The 23428-nt window shown below is 52.7% G+C and overlaps 3 protein-coding genes across 3 annotated transcripts; 2 read left to right on the plus strand and 1 right to left on the minus strand.

Annotated features, from left to right (window-relative positions):
* Nucleotides 1-4300: 4300 nt before the first annotated feature.
* Nucleotides 4301-6540, minus strand: Tssk6 (testis specific serine kinase 6). Its single transcript, XM_047530163.1, has one exon. The coding sequence runs from the start codon at nt 5795-5797 to the stop codon at nt 4976-4978; it is 822 nt and encodes a 273-aa protein (XP_047386119.1). The 5' UTR covers nt 5798-6540; the 3' UTR covers nt 4301-4975.
* A 27-nt stretch (nt 6541-6567) lies between these two features.
* On the plus strand, nt 6568-14510 carry Ndufa13 (NADH:ubiquinone oxidoreductase subunit A13). Its single transcript, XM_047530164.1, has 5 exons — nt 6568-6714; nt 12526-12604; nt 13601-13672; nt 14057-14126; nt 14330-14510. Exons 1-5 carry the CDS (start codon nt 6621-6623, stop codon nt 14447-14449), a joined length of 435 nt encoding a protein of 144 aa, XP_047386120.1. The 5' UTR covers nt 6568-6620; the 3' UTR covers nt 14450-14510.
* A 520-nt stretch (nt 14511-15030) lies between these two features.
* On the plus strand, nt 15031-23283 carry Yjefn3 (YjeF N-terminal domain containing 3). Its single transcript, XM_047531698.1, has 6 exons — nt 15031-15156; nt 18708-18816; nt 20836-20946; nt 21118-21231; nt 21309-21459; nt 23032-23283. The coding sequence occupies exons 1-6, from the start codon at nt 15098-15100 to the stop codon at nt 23235-23237; spliced, it is 750 nt and encodes a 249-aa protein (XP_047387654.1). The 5' UTR covers nt 15031-15097; the 3' UTR covers nt 23238-23283.
* Nucleotides 23284-23428: the final 145 nt, after the last annotated feature.

Here is a 23428-nt window from a genome sequence, read left to right on the forward strand (position 1 = left end):
TTTACCAGGTCTGAAGAGAGGGCCCAGTCTCACCCCTACCATGTCCTGAGCTCTCCAAGCCTGGCCAGACTTTTCCTCTGGGACTTAAGGCTATTAACTAGGACAGTCTGTAGTTCAGTACAGATTATGACTCCTCAACAGGGTGCCATAGGCAGAGGACAGGATGACCAGGACCTTGGCTCCTCCAGCACCTCCCCAACCCTGTGTCCCAGCAGCATTCCCAGGGACAACATACTGTGACATGAACCTAACTTTTTAAAGGGGACGATGTAAGATGCCTTAATCTTTCATTTCTACTGTCTTGAAATTTTTTTTTTCTTTCGAGTTCCCTCTTCGCGATGTAACTTGTATGATAAAGCCCCAAATGGGTGATTCTGTGCTGAAATTTATTGTTACACCTAAAGGCATGACTGAATACCTCTCTGGATGTGGGGTTTAGCCATACCACGAAAGGATATTTGTTAGCACACCCCTCAAAACCAGCTGCCATTCCCTGCAGTACTGTCGAGTCCTGGTCTTCTCTGAGAGACATGAACATATGGGAGCCCTCAGGCCCAAAGATTGTAATTATGTGGTCTCCAGTTATCTCTCAAACCTCCAAGGCAACTGGAAACCTGTGGTCAACTAGGGAGGGGCATCACCTGTTGTGAGGTTGGGGAAGTTTGAAATGACAGTTTGTGTTCACACCTGCCCACCTGGATCCACTCACAGCTCTGGCCATCTTAACCATATACCCCTGGTGAGCATGGGCATCCCCTGATGGTGGGACAGTAGCACTGAGCGGCCTTGGGTCCTAACTACCTCTCCAGGACCTCTGTGACACTCACCCCAGGCAGAGGGAATGAGGTAACAGCTTCCCTGTATCCCATTTCCACATTCACTCCTATTGGCTGGAAAAACACAGGAAACTTTTCTATATAAATATTCTTATAACAGGGATATCTGAAATGGGAAGGATGGTCCATGCCACTCCACCATAGGGTTTTTGATGCTGAGTTACATGCTGCACATGACTTAAGAATTAGCCTAAAGAATTTCAACTGCTTTTATCAAAAAGACAGCAAACACTTTTATAATCCTTGACAAAGAAAGTGTAATAGATGGTTACACTAGTGCAGGGTATGAGGGGATCTTCGGGTGGTGGGGCGGTTGTCACTTGTATTTATTGTGACTAAATCTTTGATAATAAAACATGTAAAAAAAAAATGTTTGCCACCAAACCAGAATAGAAGTTCCGATACAAAGAGGCTGGAATTGGTGGCCATACTTTGTATCGTGGGGAACTTTTAGACTCTGAAGGACAATAAAGAAATGGATGATGTGTCAACTGTACTTTTCTTCATCCCCTCGACCTTGGTATCCCTGTGTTTTGTCCCAGTCCCGGGGCTGCTTTATTAATGGGGGAAGAAAGGAAGGGGTTGCACCCGCTACTAGGACATCCCACCAGATGGAGTCCATCCCCACTCATCCTTGACCCTAGGCACTATCTGCATCAGAACCTGGGGTTCTGAGCCTAACTTACCCACAAGGTCAGAGGACTGTGGTCCAGATCCCAGTGGGTTTTACCCATCAGGCAGCCTCAGTCCCCTCAGCCTCCATACTCCCAACTGGAGTGCAGGATTTTGCGGCAGGACGTATCACAGATGTAAATTCTAAGCACAGTCCGGGCTGTGGGCTCTCTCCAGAAATGAGTGATTCCTGATGAAAATTTGTTTTCAGATGCTCCAAGTTTCACATTTGATTTTGGTGCTGGGGACTGAACCCAGGACCATGTGCATCTAAGCACAACAGAGCTATGCTCCAGCCCCTCACATTGTTTTTCATTAAAAACATTTTTTCAACAATAGGGGTTCAACCTATTGTTGGGCCTCATGCATGCTAGGCAAGCACTCTACCACTAAACTACATTCCCTGCCCCTTTTACTTCATTTTGAAACAGTCTTGACAAGTTGCTGAGTCTGGCCTATCCTCCCCGGTCACTGGGATTACAGATGCAGTGGCTGGCACATTTTACTTTTAAAGTGAAACATGGGCTCATTTTGGTGCATTCCAAACTGCATAAAATATGACCTTGTTCTCCCAGGTGTTTTTGTTTTGCTGTTTGGGCGGCATCTTTCCTTCCAGCCTGGGAGCTGACATACCTCCCAACAGCCATGACTATAGTGTGCTGAGTCACCTCAGCAATGCACAAGCTGGTAGAAGGCACAGTAGATACTAAACCCAAGCCTGTGCTGTTCCACTGTAAGATCCTGACTAGTGCCCCAAATCCAACACTGACCTCAAGAAACACACTTGGGGGAACTTCTGGTCCTTACTTTCTACCCTCAAGACTCCTGTGCTTCCCTGGATCACATAAAGGCACCTCAGTGGACCAGGGGCAGATCCAGTCCTGGACTGTGGTCTCGGGCAGTTTCTCAAGCTGAGAAATGGGGCAATAGCCCTGGTCCCTGAAACCTCTTTTCCTCCAGAACTGGGCTGCGGGGCTGTGTAGCCATGGAGCCAGGCCTCAAAGTTTCCTACAGATTCATCAGTGGACCAATGGCATGTGCCATGTCCGGGGCACTGGGGATGTGGCAGTAGCCATCCAGGTGGAAAGAACAGGGTGTGCCAGAGGTGATTCCAGGTTAACTCAAATGAAGGGAGGGGAAGTGAGACCTGGAGTGAGAAGAGCCTGTGCAAAGGCTCAGAGGTGGGATGAGGCACGCAGGTCAAAAACAAAGGACAACAGCGTGGCTGCACTTTCAGGACACAGGTGAGGAGGATGTGGATTTATTCTAAGTGCAGTGGAGGCTGTCCTCCAATGTAAATCAGAAAAACTGAGTCTTCTGCTTCAGCTGTGACAACCCAGTCAGAACTCAAAGGCTAAGCACACCCACTCTTCAGTTTCCTCATCTGCAAAATGAGAGGGATGGGACCACGGTCCATTTGAAGGTGGTAAGAAGAGAGCTGGCACTCAAACTCCAAGATGCCAGAAAGCCATGGAGTGTGAGTGAGCAGTGGCTGGACATGGTGACACCCACAGTTGAGAAGCTCCCTCAGGGACCATTTGGGGGTCAGATGAAGGCAACAGGATTAGGGTTGAGGAACATGTTTCCCATACACCAGAAATGGCAGACAGCAGCTGTCACCAAACCTAGTAACCTCATGGCGGGCAAAACTCCCAGTCTCCCCCAGGTAATGTGGGGTCCCCCTGGAAATACATCTGTAGCTCTCCTGCTCCTCTCCCTGCTCCCTCTTCTAGCCACAGGAACTTCCTGGTTTATTGAAACCACTGCCTTTTCCAATTTCTCCTTCAAGGCTCAACTCAAATGAAATGGCTTTTAGCCGGGTGCAGTGGCTCATGCTGGTAATCCCAGCTGCTCCGGAAGCTAAGGCAGGAGGAACAGGAGTTCAAAAGCCAGCCTCTGCCACTTAGAGAGGTCCTAAGCAACTCAGGAAGATCCTGTCTCTAAATAAAATACAAAAAAAGGGCTGGGGATGTGGCTCAGTGGCTAAGTGCCCCTGGATTCAATTCTTGGAACCAAAAAAGAAAAGAAAAAAGTGATGGCATTATATCATGGATGCTTCCTTCCTCCACCTGGCATTTAACACAACTTACAATTATTATTTGGTACCAGGGATTGAACCCAGGGGTGCTTAACCACTAAACCACATCCCCAAGCCCTTTCCATTTTTTATTTTGAGATGGGGTCTCCCTAAATTACTGAGGTGGCTTTAAACTTGCCATCCTCCTCTTGCTTCAGTCTCCCAAATTGCTGGATTACAGGTGTGTGCCACCACGCCTGGCTTACAATTATTTCCAAGCAATTCTTTAATTTTACTTAACTTTCACTTGCTTCCTCATTGAGGGCAGGGATGGGTTGAAGCCTCTTCACTGAGCTCCAGGGCCTGGCACAAGTAGGTGCTTAAGAAATGCATGAGGACTGAGCTGGATTCACTCTGATTCTATCCCGAAGCTCTCCGAGGGACGTCGCCCTCCCCAAGGAGGACTTCCACCCACACCCCACCACAAAAAGATCTAGCTTCCAATCGCAACTTGTCAAATAACATCTGGGTGGGTTTGTTTCCTTATCTGTAAACTCCCAGTTTACACCTAGCATCCCCATTCACAGCATCATCAGGAATCCGGGGATAACAAGAGACCCTTTGAATTTGTCCCATTTGAGGAATCCCATAGGTTCGGGTTTGAATCCTCCCAACTTTTTTCTCTCTTTTTGGTACCAGGGATTGAACCCAGAGGTGCTTAACCACTGAGTCACATCCCCAGACCTATTTATTTGTTTCATTTATTTATTTTTGAGACAAGTTCTCACTAAATTGTTTAGGGACTCGCTAAATTGCTGAGGCTGGCCTTGAACTTGCGATCCTCCTGCCTCAGCCTCCCGAGTTGTTCGGAACACCACCACGCCCGGCCTCCCAACTCTCTTCTGAGACTGGAAGCCAGAACCTCAATATGCCTTCCTCTATAATGGGCAGCCCGAGCCAGACTTCTCCCCGGTGCGGCCCCTTCCCCCCTGCTCCGTAAAAGGGGCCACCGCTAAAGCCACTTTGCGAGGAAGAGCGAGTTTATTGCAGGTTCTAACCGAAAATCTGGCATCCGCGGCTGGCTGGGGAGGGACGCCCTCCACGCATGTCCGCTCGCCGGCAGCTCCTCCACTAAGCCACCATCTGCCGCGTAACCAAGGCTCATTCCGCGCAGGCGCAAAGCTTCCGTCTCCTCTCGTCTGGCCCCTCTCGGGGCCTTTTCGGCGGGACTCAAGGATGCACATGCGCCCTCCAGCTCTCCGGATCGTGGAGGAGGAACTAGATTCCGAACCCGGGCAATTGCGACCCACGCCGCGCAGGGGAAGGGAAAGGGTAGAGCACGTGTGCAGTCGCGAGCGGCGGCTTCGCGGGTTTCCGGAAGCGTGCCTCTCGCGCGTGCCTCGCGCTGGCTCAGTGCAGGGTTCGCCGGGAACCCCGGGAACCCCGGCTCCTAGCCGGAGTCCCCAGCGCGCAGCCAGCTGTTGCGCGCTACCTGGCCCGCTGAGGGCCTGGCTGATGGGCTGAATTGTAGCAACTCGGCAATCAAGGATTTGCAGCGCTCGGAGAGCTCGAGGCCCTCGGGATACAGCACGCCGCGCTTCTGGCGCCGGGGCAGGCCCGCGATGTCCGAGTCGTCGAAGGGCATGCACCCGGTTACCATGACGTAGAGCACTACGCCCAGGCTCCACACGTCATATTTCTTGGGGTCGTAGGGAATGCCCAGGAGTACCTCAGGTGATGCATAGGCTGCCGAGCCGCAGTAGGTGGTGCTGAGGTCTGGGTAGCCATGAGCCTGACGGCCGAAGCCGAAATCGGTAAGCTTGACGCGGCGCTCGTCAGGACTCAGCAGCACATTTTCGCACTTGAGGTCGCGGTGCACCAGGTGGTGGTCGTGCAAGTAACGTACAGCGCCCGCGATCTGCGCGAAGAGGTCGCGCGCCTGCGACCCGGGGATGCGCCCGTTGCGCTGCACCGCCTGCAGCAGATCGGTGGCGGCCGCCTCCATCACGATGTACAGCTTCCCGTTGCACACCTCGATGAATTCGAAAACATGTACGATATGCGGGTGCCGTACGCCCCGCAGGATGGACAGCTCTCGAGGCAGGAACTTGTTGACGAAGTCCGGGGGCGCTCGCCGCCGGTCCACCACCTTGATGGCCACCGTACCTTTGTACTTCTTGGAGGTGGCCACCTTAACCTTAGAGTAGCTGCCCTCGCCTATCGTGCGACCCAGCTTATAGCCGAGTTCGCTCAGGAGTTTGTCACCCGACATGGTGGCGCCCGGGGCGCGCGGGGAGCAGGAGGCGGCTGCTGTCGGGGGGCGGCCGGACTCCGATCTCGGGCCTAACCCATGGCGCTTGGCACCTGCACACCCGCACCCCCATGTGCCCACTCCCGAGCTCCCGCCGCCACGGTGCCTTTTATTTCCCAGGTAACAATTTCTGCCTTGTGAAGTGACTGCGGGCGTCACTCTACCTCGGGGTGGGGGCCAACCGGACCCCGCCCTGCGAGCTCCCTAAGCCCCTCATGCTTTGTGACTCAATCGTCCAGAATGGTCAGTTCCTGGTCAGAGGCCACTAACAAGGGGTACCGACCACCACTGGGAAGCAGAATCTGTTCCTGGGATTGGAGTGTTTCCTTCTGAGTCCCCCTAACCTCTTTTACCCAACTCCTGATCATGTGCCCGCAGGGTACCACCAAGGAGATGAGAACGGAAAGGAGGACTTAACTCGGGAACTTGCTTCCCTCGGGAGCTCGGGGTTTCTGATCCCTCTGTGCATCGTCCAGGGGGAAGGAGAACGCGAGGGCTTTTAGTGCAAAGTTCAGGGAGCCCTGGCGGCCTCCAGGTGCGAACAAGGACTGATTCACGCCGTCTGGGGAAGAGAAAATCGGGACTACTCAACCGCAGCCCGAGCACGCACGTAGACTCAGAAGCCCCGCCGCCAGAACTCTCCCGAGAGGTGGAAAAACTATCCCGATAGCCTAGCCTAGGTTCCCCAGTGCCACAGATTTTCGCTAGCGCTTCCGCCACGCTCAGCATGGCGGTGGGCTGTTACGTCACTTCCGTCTCGGACCGGAAGTCGGGTTCTGCTGGCATGGCGGCGTCGAAGGTGAAGCAGGACATGCCCCCGCCAGGGGGCTACGGCCCTATAGACTACAAGCGAAACCTACCGCGCCGCGGACTGTCTGGTCAGTGTAGCTCTGCGCCAAGGTTCTCAGGGTCTGAGTCATCAGGGCGTGGAGGCGGGATTCGGGGACGCGAGCGGACCTCAGTTTATCTGAAGCTGTGACGGGAGGCCCGGGGGTCCCGGTGGCTTCATTAGTAACAGTAATAACTGCTTAGTAGCTCTTATTCGGGCTTCCTTCTAAAGCCCAGGAAGTCAGTCACCTTAATTATTTCCATTTTACAGTGGGTTAGTTTGATATAGCCTGTGCCCCAGACCCTCAACCCCTCTTAGGTTTCACAGGCGGGGAAACAAGTTCCACGGAGGCTACGATTTCCCCAGGGTCAACAAAAGCAAAGTTGGGGAATAACCCCGAACAGGAGGGAATTTATAAGATGTTTTAGGCGGTGTTTCAAATTCGCTGGTAACTCCCACCTACCACATGTCCCAGGAATTCGTCTTCTTAAATTTTCAAATGTTGTACTTTTCAAATTTTGTTTTGGGTTCAACGCAGAAAGATATAAAAGAGAACGTAAAAGGCGCCCAAACTCAGCACTCAGATTTAAAAGAAATATAAAAATGTAAACATAATTAAGGGATGAGTGCATTTACTGTAACTCATTGAACTTTACATTTAAAACCTGTGCATGTGGCAGGCGCGGTGGTGCATACCTATAATCCCAGTGAATCCCAGACTCAGGAGGTTGAAGCAGGAGGGTAGCAAGTTTCTCAACAATTTAGCAAGACTCTATCTCAAAATACAAATGAAAAAGGTGAGCAGGTGTAGCTCAGTAGTAGAACATTCAATTCATTTGCATGGTTAAAAAAAAAAAGAGATTCATGTAGTAGAGTCACACTGGAGGTATATAGCTCAATGGCAGGGCGCTTGCCTACCATACCAGAGGCCTTGGGTTCTATCCCCAGCACCACAGAAACAAAAGTAACATTTTAGGCATTTTAGGACCAGAGGATCTCAGAGGATCTCAGCTGCCAAAATAATCATTTACAAATGTAACCATGTTTTTACCTCCTGGGCCTTGCAAAAACAAGTTACAGGCTAGATTTGGGATTGAAGGAATATAATGAACTGAGTGTATTATTTTTTTGTTCTTGTTGCAGTGCTGTGTATGGACCAACCCACAGCCTTATGCATGCTAGGCAGGAGCTCTGCCTCTGAGCCTAGCCCCTCATTTATTTTCTTGAGGTATAACTTAACACCCAGGCCAGTACAGCACCTGTATGACTTGCACTCACACCAGGACACAGAAAGATCCCAGCCCTGGGATGCCCTTGGGCTTCCTGAATCAGCGTCTCATTCTAATTTTTAAATCAAATGTGACTTACCCCTGCTTCTTCCAGTTCATGACACAGCAGTGCCTCCCATTATGCAGGCACTGCTCTAAATACCAGTCTGGGTTCCGGTCTCGTAATCACGCACTTTTCATATAAACCCACTCTAGTCTTTCCTGGCTGCAGAGGGATGAGGATAGTACCCCTTCTGGTAGTTCAGTCTTCCATTTTTGTACCTTTGTTCAGTATCTGGTTGTTGAGTGAGGGAAGGCATGGCATGGTCCTGTCCCAAGATGCTCAAAGTGCAACTGAGAAAACATGCCAGAATTTCTAGTTGTGGCAAAGCCTGGAATAAGCAGGGCCTGCTTTATCCCAGTTAGACCAGGACCACCTCTTAGAAAAGGAGCCTGATAGAGCTGAAGGGATGGCTCCTCTTGGAGAGCGCTTGCCTAGCATATACAAGGACCACGGTTCAAGTCCCCACCCGGACCGTCAGACAAAAAGGAGCCTGATAGACAGGGGAACAGTGAGTGCAAAGGTCCCCAACCCATCCCCTGTCCCTACCTTCTGTCCTCCAGTCTCGCCTCTTGTGAGCCATGGTCCTTAGCAGCCCTCCCCCAATCTGTTGTACCCCCATTCTCCAGTCCTGTCCAAGGTCTTGTTGCATGACACCCACTCCCCTCTCTGCCTGTACCACTCACTGACAGCGTTCCAGAACATGTCAGGCTGGTTCAGGCCACCTTTAATCCAGCCCCTCCTCCACTCATCTCACACCAGCTCTTTACTCCCTCCTGATGCCACTAGGCTATCCTTTATAATCTTGCATCTTTTATATCTTCATTGACATTCACATACTGTACCATACAATTCACTCATTCAAAGTGTGTCCAGCTGGGGGTCTAGCTTAGTTGTTTATTAGTTGTATAGTGTTTTTATTTTGTTTTCTTCCTGTATTGGAATTGAACCCAGGGGTACTCTACCATTGAGCTTTTTTATTTATTTATTTATTTATTTTTTATTTTACCCCCAGCCTTTTTTATTTTGAGATAAGGTCTGGTCCTGAGCCAGGTCTCAAACTTGTGACCCTTCTGCCTCAGCCTCCTGAATCACTGGGATTACAGGTGTTGTTTCTACCTTTAGCTGTCATGATAAATGCTGCTGGAAATTTTTTTTTTTTTTTTTTTTTTTTTTGGTGGTGCTGGGGATCGAACCCAGGGCCTTGTGCTTGCAAGGCAAGCACTTTACTGACTGAGCTATCTCCCCAGCCCTGGAATATTCTTGTACAAGTGTTTGTGTGCACATAGGTTTTTTAAATTTTTAAAAAATTTTTAGTTGTAGATGCACACAATACCTTTATTTTATTTATTTTTTTATTTGTTATTTATTTATTTATTTATTTGTGGTGCTGGGGATTGAACCCAGGGCCTTGTGCTTGCAAGGCAAGCACTCTGCCAACTGAGCTACATCCCCAGCCCCTATTTATTTATTATTTTTATGTGGTGCTGAGGATCAAACCCAGTGCCTCACATGTGCTAGGCAAGAGCGCTACCACTGAACCACAACCCCAGCCCCACACATAGGTTTTCATTTCTCATGGATGAATTTCACCCAAGAGCAGAGTTGCTAGGTCATAGCTTTGCCCTTAACGTTTTGAGAAACTGCCAAACTTTTCCAATTGAGCCATACTTCCTTAGCACTAATTAATTAATTATTTTGTAGAACTAAGGATTGAGCCTGAGGCTATGCTAGCTAAGCTGTCTACCACTGAGCTACATACATCCCTAGCCTATTTCCCTTTTTTTTCCGTCATACCCTCTTAAGTGTATGTGATGTATCTCATTTTGATTTTGATATGCATATCCTTGGTGACTCATGATAGTGAGTATCTTTTTTGTGTGTTTTTTGGCCATTTGTATATCTTCCTTATTGAAATGTCTATTTAAATTTTTACACATTTTTAAATTGCATTATTTAATTTTTATTATTGAATTGTAAGAATTTATATTTTGTATTCCATCCTTATCAGATATATGATTTTCAAATACTTTTTCATTCTGAATTGTCTTTTCAACTAATCGACGGTATCATTTGAAACACAAAAGTTTCTCATTTCAACGAAGTTCAATTATTTCTTCTTTAGTTACTTGTGCTTCTGGCATATCTAAGAAACTGTTGGCTAGTCCAAGGTCACAGAGAGTTATTCCTCTGTTTTCTTCTAAGAGCATTCATTTTAGCTCTTACTTTTAGGCCTTTGATCCATTTTGAGTTAATTTTTGTGTATGGGATAAGGACAGAGCACATCATTCTCTTGCATGTAGCTGGCCATTCAGTTGTCCCATTTGTTGAAAAGCCTTCTTTTTCCATTGAATTGCCTTGGCACCCTGTCTAAAATCAATTGACCATAAATATGAGGGTTTATTTCTGGATTCTCAGTTTTCCCCCATTGACGAACATGTCTGTCCTCATGCCAGTGCCACGCTGTCCTGTACACACAGCTGCTTAATGAGTTTTGAGATGGTGAAATGCAAGTCCTGCAACTTTGTTCCTCTTTTCCAAAATCATTTTGGCTGTTCTGGTCCCTTGCATTTCCATGTGAATTGCATGATGTGCTTGTTGATTTTTGCGAGAGGGGAAAAAAGCTGATATTCTAATAAGGAGTGTGTTGAGTGTGTACCTCAATTTGGGGAGTGTTGCCATCTGTTCAGTGCTGTGTTCCAGTCTGTGAACTTTTTTACTTGGTGAGGTATTGGGGATCGAACCCAGGGCCTTATGCATGCAAGGCAAGCACTCTACCGACTGAGCTATCTCCCCAGCCCCTTATTCGGGTCTTTAAAAATGGCCTGCATACCATTCTGTGCCTATTCCACGTAGGGCTCCCTCACCAGATGGGCAACTTTCAAGGGGGCCTAAGGTCTCAGCCCTGCCCCACCAGACCAAAGTCAGTTATAACCTGAGAGTCTACATGAACTGCAGTGCAGATGCAGGGTCCCACATTATCCTAAAAGCCCTCGTGTTCTTTGGAATTTATCTTAAAGGGGGGTCCCACCCTTGGGTGCCCAGTGGAAGGACCAAGGATCACTACAGGGGCTTGTTTGCTACACAGAAAGGTTGAGGGTGATCCAGATTTGTCCCCTGGTACTGAATCAGGAGATCTCTGGGTTCTCTGTAACTGCTGAAAAGAATGAGACTCCTCTACTGAATACTCTGATCTAGTGGGGAGAAGGGTGAGTGCCCAAGGAAGGTGGCCGACCAGGAGCTGGTCCTGAGCCCTCAGAATGTGCCCCAAGGACTCAAGCCAGGGTGGCAGTACACTGTTTCTATCCTGCCCACCCTTCCATATCATCCCTGCATATGGAAGTGTCTTACCCTGAGTGTGTATTTCTTTCTACTTTTTTTCACTATGGGTAAAAAATTGAGCATTTCTACCGATCTAGCGGAGGTGTCAGGCAACCAATCCCATGCCAGAACTGACAGATGGACATACTGGTGGTACCCTACATGCACCAGTGTGGTCCTGACTTCCAGAGCCCAGCTCTGCCACCCTACAAAGCCCAGGGATGGCCTCACCCACTGTCTGCTCTCATTTACTGGATGTTAGCTTGAGTTGTACTGACCTGAGCCTGTCAGTTTGTCCCAGCATCCACCAGACCCATCTGGAGAAGAGACAGGTTGGAAAGATTAGTGGGGAGCAGAGAGGGGACCAGCACCCAGGTGATTCAAGGTCTCCCTGAAGACCCCTGCTGGCCTTCAGCCTGTCAGTCAGGATTAGAGGAGGGGCTCCTGCTGGTCCTCAGTAAATATTTATGGTGGCCTCTGTCCCTTCCCTGGGTGCTAGGCAGGGGGCCAAACCCTGCTGAGCTCAGAGGTAGCAGTACCACCCCTGAAGCCCAGGGACTGGCTGGGTGACCCTGCAGGACACTGCCTGCCTCCAGTGGCTGCATGCTACCCTCTGTGGGCAGCATACAGGAGTGGTGGCTCAGGTGGCCAGGAGATACCACAGCTAGGACCCAGCCATGGACACTCAAAGCCATCCTTCCTGGTGGGGACGAGATTGCTTGACTGGAAACCAGATACCTTCTAGAAGATGGAACCAGGGCCACTGAACCACAAACATCTAGACCCTTGGGTTCTCCAGCAGTTCTTGCCTGGTCTGTACCTTCCGGAAACCTTGGCATTGAGTCAGAGGTGTTACAGCCAGGCAGTCCCACTTGTGAGAGAAAAAGCTTCCTGGTGTCATCTGCCTGACTGTAAAGCAGGTGGACACAATAACAGTGGCCTGGAGCTCGGGAAGAGGGGGATAGTGCCTCATACCAGTACTGAATGGAAGGAATGGGGCCATTAGCCATTCAGAGATAGAGAAAGAGTCTGAAGAAATACACCCTGGACCAAGGCTGCCACCAAGTCCTGGGGAGTTCTGGGGAAGACTTCGGCCTTCCCTCTTGTTTGTATTTTTGGAGTATTTGTATAGCAAGTAGATGCTGCCTTATGAGAGGAAACAACAGGGCAGTGACTGTCACACCGATGGGGTGCCTCCTTGTCTCCACAGGCTACAGCATGTTTGCTGTGGGCATCGGGACTTTACTGTTTGGGTACTGGGGCATGATGAAGTGGAATCGCGAGCGCAGGTAGGTCCCGTGGTTGGGGAGGAGTCTCGGGGTGTCTTCTGATAAAATCCCCCCTCATGGGTTGTCAAGGATGCGGTAGTATCTGGAGTGGGGTCTCCCTCCAGGCTAGTGAGGCTGGAGTATGTGTCAGACGTGGCCACGCAGACTCGGCCTGGAAGCACAGGTTCTGACCTTCACTTCCATTTCTAGACTTTATCCTCAATAAATGTCTGGTAAGCTAGGAGCTCATGACCAGGTGTTCAGCAACCCCCCATTCAGCCTTTAAGGCCAAGAACCCTGCAGGTCCAGGTTAGTGGAGGCCCTTGAGTGGTAGAGGGGCAGGCCTGTGACATACCCTCACAGCAGGTTTTTGTCAGTGATAATCAGGCAAGGATGATGATCTGGGCTTCGAAACCAGAAGCTGTGGCCCCCTGGGGCCAAAGAAACTAAGGCCAGGCATCCCTTCATCATCCTGGGTCACAGGAGAGGAGATGGGACCAGAGACCTCCCTGAGTCACGTCACTGGGCACTTCCCTCATCAGCCTCAAAGCACACAGTGGACTGGCTCACCAGAGAGACCTTGGAAGCTGCCAGAGAGCAGGGGGAAGAAGAGGGATGCACAGGCCCCGCCTGTGTTGGCCTCACACCCTGTGGTTATTTTGAGATGAAGGGGATGTTGGTTTTCTAAAGCCCAGAACCCCGTGATGAAACTGTCCCCCCTCCCTCACTGTGATCATCAGGCAGGGCTATTTTTAGGATAAAAAAAGTTTTTAATTGAAAAGAAAGTATTAAGCCAACAGTCTTGTGGACAGACGCCTCTGCCAACTTCCCGCCTTCACCCGCCCATTGGCCCTCATCTCCAGCTCTGTCCTCCTCCCACCACCACCCTCCAGGCTGCCTCTGTTACTTCTTCCTCCCACCCCCGCCGCCCCATATAGCACCCTGGTGTCTGAGGGTCGTGTTGTCTATACACACTCTCACTTTGCCTCACCCTACTGTCGTTTCTGGGTTTCACAGGCGCCTACAGATTGAGGACCTGGAAGCCCGGATTGCACTGATGCCACTGTTTCAGGCAGAGAGGGATCGAAGGTAGGGCCACTGGCCAGGGTTGGGAGGTTATAGGCCTGAGTGTCTCGGCCTACAAGACTTTACCTGCATCCAGGACAGTGGCCACAGTGCATGCGAGAACTGTTAGCTGTACCCTGGAGCACACAAGACTGGCATCACCCTTGAAGAGACTTGGCCAGAGACTTGACCTAGTGGAGAGTTCAGAGGGAAGAATGGGAAGGCTTCCTGGAGGAAGGGGCTTTGGGGCAGGGGCAGGAGACAGGGTGGGAATTTGCCAGGGGAGGAAAGGAAGGAAGAAGAGGGATGGGGAGAGGGCAGGAAGCGGTAGGAGGGAGGCAGGTACCTCTGGCAGGGGCCTGTGAGGGCACTTAGGCTCAGCCCCTACCACCTGTTCCATCCCTGCAGGATGTTGCAGATGCTTCGGGAGAACCTGGAGGAGGAGGCCATCATCATGAAGGATGTGCCCGACTGGAAGGTGGGTCCTGGCCACCAGGGCCACAGGCCTGGAGGGTTCACACATCCTTCTACAGAAAGGCCAGGACTGAGAGGGGGTGATGGGGCCAGGTCCAGTAAGGGGGAAATGGCAGCTCCTGGCCCCAGCACAGGGGCCAGCAACCCTTGGGGGGGGGGGGGTACTGACTGTTGCTGAGCCTCCACCAATACCCCCCTGTCCCACAGGTGGGTGAATCTGTGTTCCACACACAGCGCTGGGTGACCCCCACAATAGGTGAGCTGTACGGACTGCGCACCATGGAGGAACTTCTCAATGCTAACTACGGATTCGTGTTGTACACGTAAATGCTATGCCCTGGTCAGCTTAACCCTCTCCGGGAAAAAATAAACACTCTGGAGGCCTGCCTGTCTATGCCTTGGAGACTCTGTATGTGTGTGTGGCGGGGGGTTGTCTGGCACCACCGGGTCACATGTGGCATGGAGGATTCTGCAGGTGTGACCCCTGATAACCTCTAAATATACCAGAGTCATTCCCGAATCCACCTGTCTTCTACTGCTAAGATTTCCGGCACCCCGCTGAAACTGTCAGCAGCCCCTACCCCTCCCGTCTCTAAGCCCTGGTGTCAGCTTTGAGTCACCCTCCCTTCTCTGCGGGCGGCCTACTGGTGGGTGGGGATTGCCCTTCTCTCCCAGCCCAGGATCCCACAGCAGAGATAATCGGCCAATCACAGCATCGCCAGACTTGGTTCACTTGCCTCTATCCCAGTCTGAACTTCCACTAGCTCGCCTCGGAGGCTGCACCTCTGACACAGAAGGGTTAAGTCCTACACGCACCAACCAATAGTCACGCGCAGCGCCTTCGCGGCGTCTCCTGATTGGCGGACGCGTTGGGTGGGCGGGGGAGTGGGAGGGGGCAGACTCTCCTGCCCGGGATGTGCTTAAAAGGCAGTGGCGGCGGGGAGACCGCGCTGCGTGCACCCGCTCACCTTGGCCATGAGCAGTGCCGTGGGTCCAGACCCGGCGGAGACGCCTGAGGAGCGGCGTTTCCTCAGGTCAGCCAGGGAGAGGGAAATGGTAATGGGCATGGCCGGGACGAGACTGGGAGGAACTGAGGCAAGAATATGGTCCAAATGGGGCAGTGAGACCAGAGACAAGGGATGTAACTGTAATGGGGGTCCCTGGTCCTGAAGGCAGGAGTGTGGCCAGGATGGGGGCGGGGGAGATAGAAGCAGAGGCATAACAGGGATGAGGGACTGGATGCAGAAATATGGCTGGGATGCAGTCAGAGGACCTGAGGCCCATCCCACATATAACTGGAAAGACAGCCTTCCTCTGCTTCTGACGCCTCTGAAGCTGTGTTGCCAGGGAAACTGCATCCGAGGCAGGCCTGCCCCTTATGAATTATTCATCAACATCTCTAGTCACTCCGCCAACCCCAGCCTAACCAGGGCTCACCTCCTCTGACCCTCTCCCAGAGACCATGGAGTCCCAGCAACTGGTTCCCCAGCTTGGAAGAACTGCAGTGAGCTCCTCAAAGACTCTTAACACATCTTGGTGATCCACCCCACAGGGCTTTCTTGTCCAGGGGAGGAAACCAAGGCCTGGGGAGGGAATTTGCTGCCTGAGCTGAGAATTTGCATAGACTGTTTGCCCTGGGGCTGGTGAAGGGCCTGTGTCTCCCACCTTTGCCCTGTGTCCTCCTCTGTGCCCTTGTGATGTAGGACCCCAGCTGGGGCATTACATCTCACGAATCAGATTCGTCCAACAGCCCTTGGCCCAGTGGCCTTTGCCCACTGTCTGCCCTGTGCCTCTGCTCAGGGCAGATATTGTCCAGAGATTGGCTGATATCCAGATTCAAAGGAGTTGGAGGAGCAGGAGCTGTGGCTTCACCTGCCATGGGGGCCTCAAACTGAGAGAGATGGGGCTCCTTGGGGTGGGTGGAACATGGGAGAATGGAGGCAATGAGGTCGGAGGCATAACAGGCTGCTTGTAGGTACTGTGAGGAATCTGAATATTCTCTGAGCACTGGAGAACCATAGGCAGGTTTATGGTGGAGGTGATGTGATCTGGTGTTCGAGCATCCAAAGCCCCCGCAGCTCATGTTGAAGAGGAGTTTGGGGGGATGAGACTGCTGCATGCAGGCGGTGAGGTGAGCATTAATGGCAGAGGTGTGAGGGTGGAGAGAAGCAGACGAATTCTAGGCAGCTAGGGTACCAGTATGGGTACCTTGGCCTGAGGGCTTCTTGCCCATCCTGGAAGCATTATGGGAATGTCAGGCCCAGTTCCCTTTGGATCCAGGTCACTTCAGCCCTTCTGGTTCTGTCAAGGAAACCCAAGGTTGCAGTCCCTCTCATCTGGGGACTGAGACTGGGAGAAACAAGAGAGCCCTCCAGAATCCTTCAGTAGCAGATGGACTGGCCCTGCTTCCTCCCTTTCCTGCTGGGCTCTAATTTCCACTCTCACCTTGGCCAGAACTGCTGCTGTCCCCCATCCCAAGGTTCCTAGCCCCAACACTCCAGTGACCAGTTAGAAGAAAAGTTTGCCAGAAACCCAAACTTTGGGACAGGAGAGGAGGAGTGGGTGCTTCCATCCTCTACTTCCTTCCCTGCTCTCCTGTGGACACAGCAGCTGGAGCTGTCACAAGATGAAGATGGGGGAGCCATGAGTAGTGGCTCACGACTGTAATCCCAGCAGCTCGGGAGGCTGAGGCAGGAGGATTGCAAGTTCAAAGCCAGCCTGAGCAACTTAGTGAGGTTCTGTCTCTAAATAAAATACAAAAAAGGGCTGGGGATGTGGCTCAAAATGGTTGTGCCTCTGGGTTCAATCCCTAGTACCAAAAAAAAAATTAAGATGGGGGATTGAGCCATGTTCCCAGCCTGTCAGATTCCTCACCCTGAACTTGAACATGCCTCTCAGATGTGCTTTCCTGGGAGCTGGACCACCTGCCCCTAGTGCCCTCTTCATCTGGCTCCTTTTCCCTGCCTGGCCTTTCTTCCTACATCAGCCCAGACACAAGACTTCCCTTACCTGAGCCTCCCATCCCCCATCTTCACAGGCCCTTTGAAGTGTCTTCCTGACCACATTTCTCAGTTGGGCAGAGTCCCTGCCTGTCCTTCTGCTCCTTCCCTTACTTTGTTCTCACTCTGTTTCTGCTCTCAAGTAAGCCAGACTTGTTCCCACGACAGAGCCTTGGCCCTTGGCCCTTGCTATTCTTGCTACCTGGATTGCCTCCCACCATACTCCACACCTCCTCCAGGAAGCCCTCCATGACTCTCATCCCACTGTCATCCTTGCTGGATCAGGTGGTAGGCACCAATCCCCAGCAGGAAGGGAAGGGGACTAACCTGGGATATGCTGGCATCAGGTTTTAGTCCCTGCTCAGTGGACTAACCTCTGATCCTGGAGTGAGGAACATCTTCCATGTCAGCTTTCCCTCTCCCCAGCCACCAAACCTGTGCTCCTTGGAAACCCCTAAGCAAGGGCTGGGTTGGTCTCTGCACTTAGGAGAGCTCAATGCCTTACTTATTTAGGTCCTGGAGATTGAACTCAGGGGCACTTGACCACTGAGCCACATTCACAGCCCTATTTTGTGAGACAGGGTCTCACTGATTGCTTAGTGCCTTGCTTTTGCAAAGGCTGACTTTGAACTCCTGATCCTCCTGCCTCAGCCTCCCCAGCAGCTGGGATTACAGGTGTGTGCCACTGCACCCACCTAGATCAACAGATACCCCTTACCTCAGCCCTTTTTATTTTGAGATAGGGCCTTAACTAAATTGCTGAGACTGGCCTTGAACTGGTGATCCTTCTACCTCAGCCTCCTGAGTCACGGTGATTACAGGCGTGTGTCACAGTGCTCAGCTTCAACACCTGCCATTCCTAATTTTTTAAACAAGGGCACCTTGTTGTAATTTTACACAAGGCCCCACAAATTATAAAGTCCCTCTTGCCTTCAGGTTTACCCAGAGTAGAGGCGGACCTCAGCAGTCACTCAGTAAAGTGGGTGACCCCATCTCTCTGGCCACATATATTTTAATTTCCTCAATACCCCTGAAAAGGGTCACCAAAGGGTCTTATAATCTCATGTCCCACATTCATCTCCTGGAGTGAACCATTGAACTCCGCAGCAGCCTTCGAAACCCACCTTCCTCAGGTTCGCCCAGTCTACTCCACCGCCCCCAACATTTGCTCAGTGGTTCCCACCGCCTGAAGTCAATCCATCTCTTCCATCAAAGTCCTTCACTCTCCATCGCCATTCAGAGTTCCTTCTGCCTTGATGGCTGGGGGCCTCTGGATGGGCTTGGCATCAGTAAAACCTCCATTGACTGCCACGCGCTCCTTCAACCACCAGAGGGTGCGCTCCTCAAGATTGTCTCCAACCTGTTGATTACCATTCCCCCCAGGGGCTTGTGGGATGGGGCAACTGAGGAAGAGGCAGGATCTGCAATTCAGAAGTTACTGGGGAGCAGGGGCTGAGAAGTGGCTTTGGGACATGTCCCTTAACATTTGTGGAACATTTGTCTCCATCTTGAGTCTCTATGTGTCTGGCTCTCATTATTTGTTTCTTTGTGTCTCTGAGCCACTCTCCCCACTTTCTGTCCCCCAGCACGGCGGAGGCAGCTGCCCTGGAGCGGGAGCTGCTGGAGGATTATCGCTTTGGGCGGCAGCAGCTAGTGGAGTTGTGTGGGCATGCTAGTGCCGTGGCTGTGACCAAGGTACTTGACCTCTGACTGTCCCCCTGACCGACTGACCTCTTGACTGACCCCCAACCTGTCCCAGCAGAGTTAAGGTCTAACACATTAACCCTGTGACTGGAATGGTCCAGACTTAGAGAATCCTCCCTCTGCTTGAGGCTACCTCAACCCAAGATTCAGATGGGCAGATAGGCCAGAGAGGATCATCACTGTTCCAGGCCCGAAAGAACCAGGGGATCCAGGGTATCAGAGAAGGTCAGGGCCCAGGCAGGGGTCCCCAGAGACTTGGAGAGTATGACTTGGAGGGTGCTAGGGCTCTTGAGGTGCAGACACTGGGTCTTTCTGCAGATGCAACCTGCCTCCTTCAGCCTGATTGCCCCCAAACAACCCCATGCTGCAGGCAGGGAAACTGAGGCCCAGAGGCAGGGCAGTACCTGCCCAAGGGTTGGAAGCAGAGCTGGAACTTAGGTGTTTTCTTCCACCCATTGAGGTGCTACAGGATGACAGGAGAGAAAAGGCGAAATGATACTGAGTGCTTGCTGTGCAGCCCACCATGCCCGGCTGGGTTCCTACAAAAAGGAGTAATGAATGGGCCTGACAAAGCAGGTCATCAATGCGGATGCCTTGGGGAGGCGCTGCACACAGAGCCAGGGCTCCGCAGGCCCCCTCCCTCACTCCCCTCCCCCACGTCCACTCCTCCCATCTCTCTCCCTCGTCCTCGCCCTCCCCTTTTTCTTCCTGTTTTTCTTTTTCATCTTTTTCTTACCACTGAGTTTTTAAGAAACTCAGTATCTTCATGTTGATGGAACTTTTTTTTTTTTTTAACTTAAGTGTTTTTCCAAATGAAATATCCTGGGTGAAGCATCCAAAGGAGAAGGAAGTCAATGAGAATGAAAGCCATAAAGGGAACCAGTAGGATGTCCGTCCTCACCGTCCCAGACTTGGGCTTGGCCTGAAATGGTGGAAGTCATGATCATGTTCATGGAGGGTCAAGACCAGGCTGAGACCTAGGGGAGGAGAATAATTTCTGCTCTGTAGTCAGAGCTTGGAGGACACCATGGTCCCTGGGCCCTGGCACCCTGCCGAGATATTCCATGTGCCTAGGCCAGATCCATTGTTGCCCTCTTCCTTTTTCTTTTTTTTTTTTCAAAGTTGGGGATGGAACCCAGAATCTTTCATATGCTAGGCAACTGCTCTACTTCAAACTACATTCCTAGCCATTTTTGTTTTATTTTGAGACAGGGTCTCTCACTAAGTTGCTGAGGCTGGCCTTGAACTTGCCATCCTCCTGCCTCAGTCTCCCCAGTAGCTGGGGTTACAGGGATGTGGCACCACCGGGTTATTGCTTGCATTTGATAGAGGCAAAGCTGAGATTGGAGAGACAGGGTCAGGGCCACAGAGAATCAGAGCAAGACTGGGAATCAGACACCAGGGCACTTAGCAACTGTTATAAAGAAAGAGATGCACAGGCCAAGAGACAGAGAAGACATGGAACTCCTGAGGGAGACCGACAAGGACAGAGAGTCTGAGCGATAGAGAGGGGAAAACAGACAGGCAGAGACAGACAGACAGAAAGAAAAAAAGACTCAAAGGAAAGAGATGGCAGAGACAGAGAGTCTGAGAGACAGAGAAAGATGGAGAGAGTCATCAAGGCAGGGCAGGGGTTGGAGAAGTCCCCCCTCCTCCCCTGGCTGCCCCACGCTGGGGCCTCCAGGAGGAGCTTAGTCCTGGAAACATGGCGGGGAGGGGCAGCCACTGCGGTGGAAAAAGGTGGAGGAATGTCTGCGACTCAGGCGAGAATAAACAAACCGCACTCTGCACTCGCTGGTGGGGCACAGGCCTCGGGCGGAGGCTGGAGGCACGCCTTGCAGCGTGGCCTAGGCAGGGCCTGAGACGGGGACTCCACCAGAACGCCTCTCTTTCTGTTGTGTCCTCTTGCCTTCAGGCCCCAGCCCTGGTCCTTCCCCTTCTCCGGCATCAATTTCTCCACTTGTGCAGAGAGGAATCACGAGTGTCCTGCTTTGCTGTGTCCCCTGCCAGGTGTTCCCTTTGCCTGCTCTCTCCCGGAAGCAGAGGACAGTGTTGGTGGTGTGTGGCCCGGAGCAGAACGGGGCAGTGGGGCTGGTCTGTGCCCGGCACCTTCGGGTGTTTGTGAGTAGCAAGGAACCCTTGGCCTCCCGAGGTCACCCCCACCTTGTCCCTGCAGAAATTGCTCCTCCTCTTGCTAAGAGTCCCAGAGGGACTTTGCTGCAGGGGCAGGAGGTGAGATCTGCTGTGGATACCTGGGAGGACCCCCAGTGCTGACCCCTGGTCCCCCTCCAGGAGTACGAGCCGACCATCTTCTACCCGACACGCTCCCTGGACCTGCTGCACCGGGACCTGACCACTCAGTGCGAGAAAATGGATATCCCCTTCCTCTCCTACTTGCCCACAGAGGTGGTGCTGGGTGACCAGTGGGGGTGGAGGCAGAGGATGGTGCCTAAGGGCCACCCTAAACTCACCTCCCTTCCCAGGTGCAGCTCATTAACGATGCCTATGGGTTGGTGGTGGATGCCGTGCTCGGTCCTGGTGTGGAGCCCGGCGAGGTCGGGGGCCCCTGCACGCGTGCACTGGCCACACTAAAGCTGCTCTCCATCCCCCTCGTGAGCCTGGACATTCCCTCAGGCATGCTAAGCAGAGGGGCACTGGGGGTGCTTGGGCGGAGGTCTCTGTACGCTGGCTCCTGGTGGCCCCAGCCTGCGTGCCCACTCTGAGCCTCAGTTTCCCCAGAGTGGATGGAGTGTGCTCTCTGACTGAGGCCAAAGGTCACACCCATCCCAAAGATGGTTAAGACGAAGTTTGCCACCCCAGGTGACCTTAGATCCCTCTCCCCCCCATGCCCAACCCAGTGTGCCTGCTGCCCACCCCTGGCCCAGTTGCCTGGGTAGACGTGAGCTCACCCAGCAAAGGCCACGCCTGCCCTGGCCGCCGCCCCATGCCTGTTGGAACCATTAGGCGACAGGCAGACGGAATAAACAGCCGCTGGCCTACAGGACCCTCCATGGGGGTGGCTGGGCTCCAGAGGATGTCCCCTGGTTTTCAGGATTCCAGAACTGTCCCAGCCGGGCGCACAGCGTAGGGGGGCTGAGGGAGGAAGCGGGCTGTCTAGGCTGCAGGCTCAGGTCTGAACAGGTGGCCTGGGACAGAGAGAGTGACCCTGATAGGCCAGAGAGTGATGTTAGGGGCCTTTAGTCTGAGGGTGGAGGCTAGGGTCAGAGAAGGAAGCATTATAGTCAGAGGAAGAAACCAGTACTTCTTGTTAGTGGCCCCAGATTCAGGTCAGAGGCAAGAGAGAAGGCAAGGCCCCTAGACCCAAGGTGGAAGCTCATTCAGGAGATGACAGTGGCTGGGTTGGGGATGTCTCAGTAGTAGAACGCTTGCCTAGCATATGCAGAGCCCTGCATTCAATCCCCAGCACAGAAGGGGGAAAAAAAAAAAAAAGAGTCGGTTGCCTTTGCCAAGTCAAATAACAGGATCTAGTGTGAGGGCAAGGGCAGAGATCTTAGGTCAGAGGGAGGCGTTTTCTAGCCAGTGGGAAGGATGAATGTTCAGGTCTGGTGGGGAGATGGGTGTGTCCTGCTGGAGGCCAGAAAGTGGGCCAGGAGGAAGGTCTGATGGGGGAGGCTTGCCTGAGGGCGGGGACACCCGCTGGTCTGAGTAGAGGGTGGGGATCTGGTCAGAACCGTGAGGCTGGTGTCTGGTGGGAGGCCTGGGTGGGAAGAAGCTGTGGTCCAGAGGCTCAGGGTTGATGGGGAGGCAAGCATGGAGATGGGTACCAACCAGGTCAGGAGGCAGAGGCCTGGGCGGAACTGGGAAAGGGCAGCAGGTGGAAACGATGTAGTCTGAAGGCAGAGGATGGGTTGAGTGGAGGAGGGAGACCGAGCAGTAGGATGGGAGCAGCACCAAAAAGTGTAGGGCAAAGGCTTTGGTCAGAGGGGGAAGAACACACCTCGAGGAGAGGGAGAGACGGGTCTGAAGGTGGAGGCTCGGGTCTATGGGTGGGCAGGTCTGACCAAGACCCCCGTGTCAGGGGGCAGAAGCTGGGTCTGAAGAGAAAGCCGGCGTGCGGGGAGCAAGACCGCAGTCTGAGGGCAGAGGCTCAGTGTCCCGGGGTGGGGGAGACAGGGCAGGATTTTAGTCTGAGGGCGGAGGACCCTTCCAGCCCCCGATCGCCCGGCTCGTCCCCTCCTCCCGTAGGCTGGGACGCGGAGACCGGCGGCGACGCTGAAGACGGGCTGCGGCCAGACGTGCTGGTGTCGCTCGCAGCACCCAAGCGCTGCGCCGGTCGCTTCTCGGGGCGCCACCACTTCGTGGCCGGCAGGTTCGTGCCCGACGACGTGCGCCGCAAGTTTGCTCTGCGTCTGCCGGGATACACCGGCACCGACTGCGTCGCGGCTCTGTGACCGCCACCGCGCCCACGCCTCTTGGGCCTGCACCAATAAACAGATCTCCCACCACCACCTCGTCTCCGCCGCCTTTGTGCGCCCGGTCGCCGCAAGGGTCGGGGCTGGGTCAGGTCGAGAAGCGTCCCAGGGGGAAGTCCCAAGGCGGGAGACCTGGAGGGGAGCTGTAGTGTGGCACTTCCCGCCGCTCT

Source organism: Sciurus carolinensis, chromosome 17, assembly GCF_902686445.1.
Source record: "Sciurus carolinensis chromosome 17, mSciCar1.2, whole genome shotgun sequence".
Classification (NCBI taxonomy): domain Eukaryota; kingdom Metazoa; phylum Chordata; class Mammalia; order Rodentia; family Sciuridae; genus Sciurus; species Sciurus carolinensis.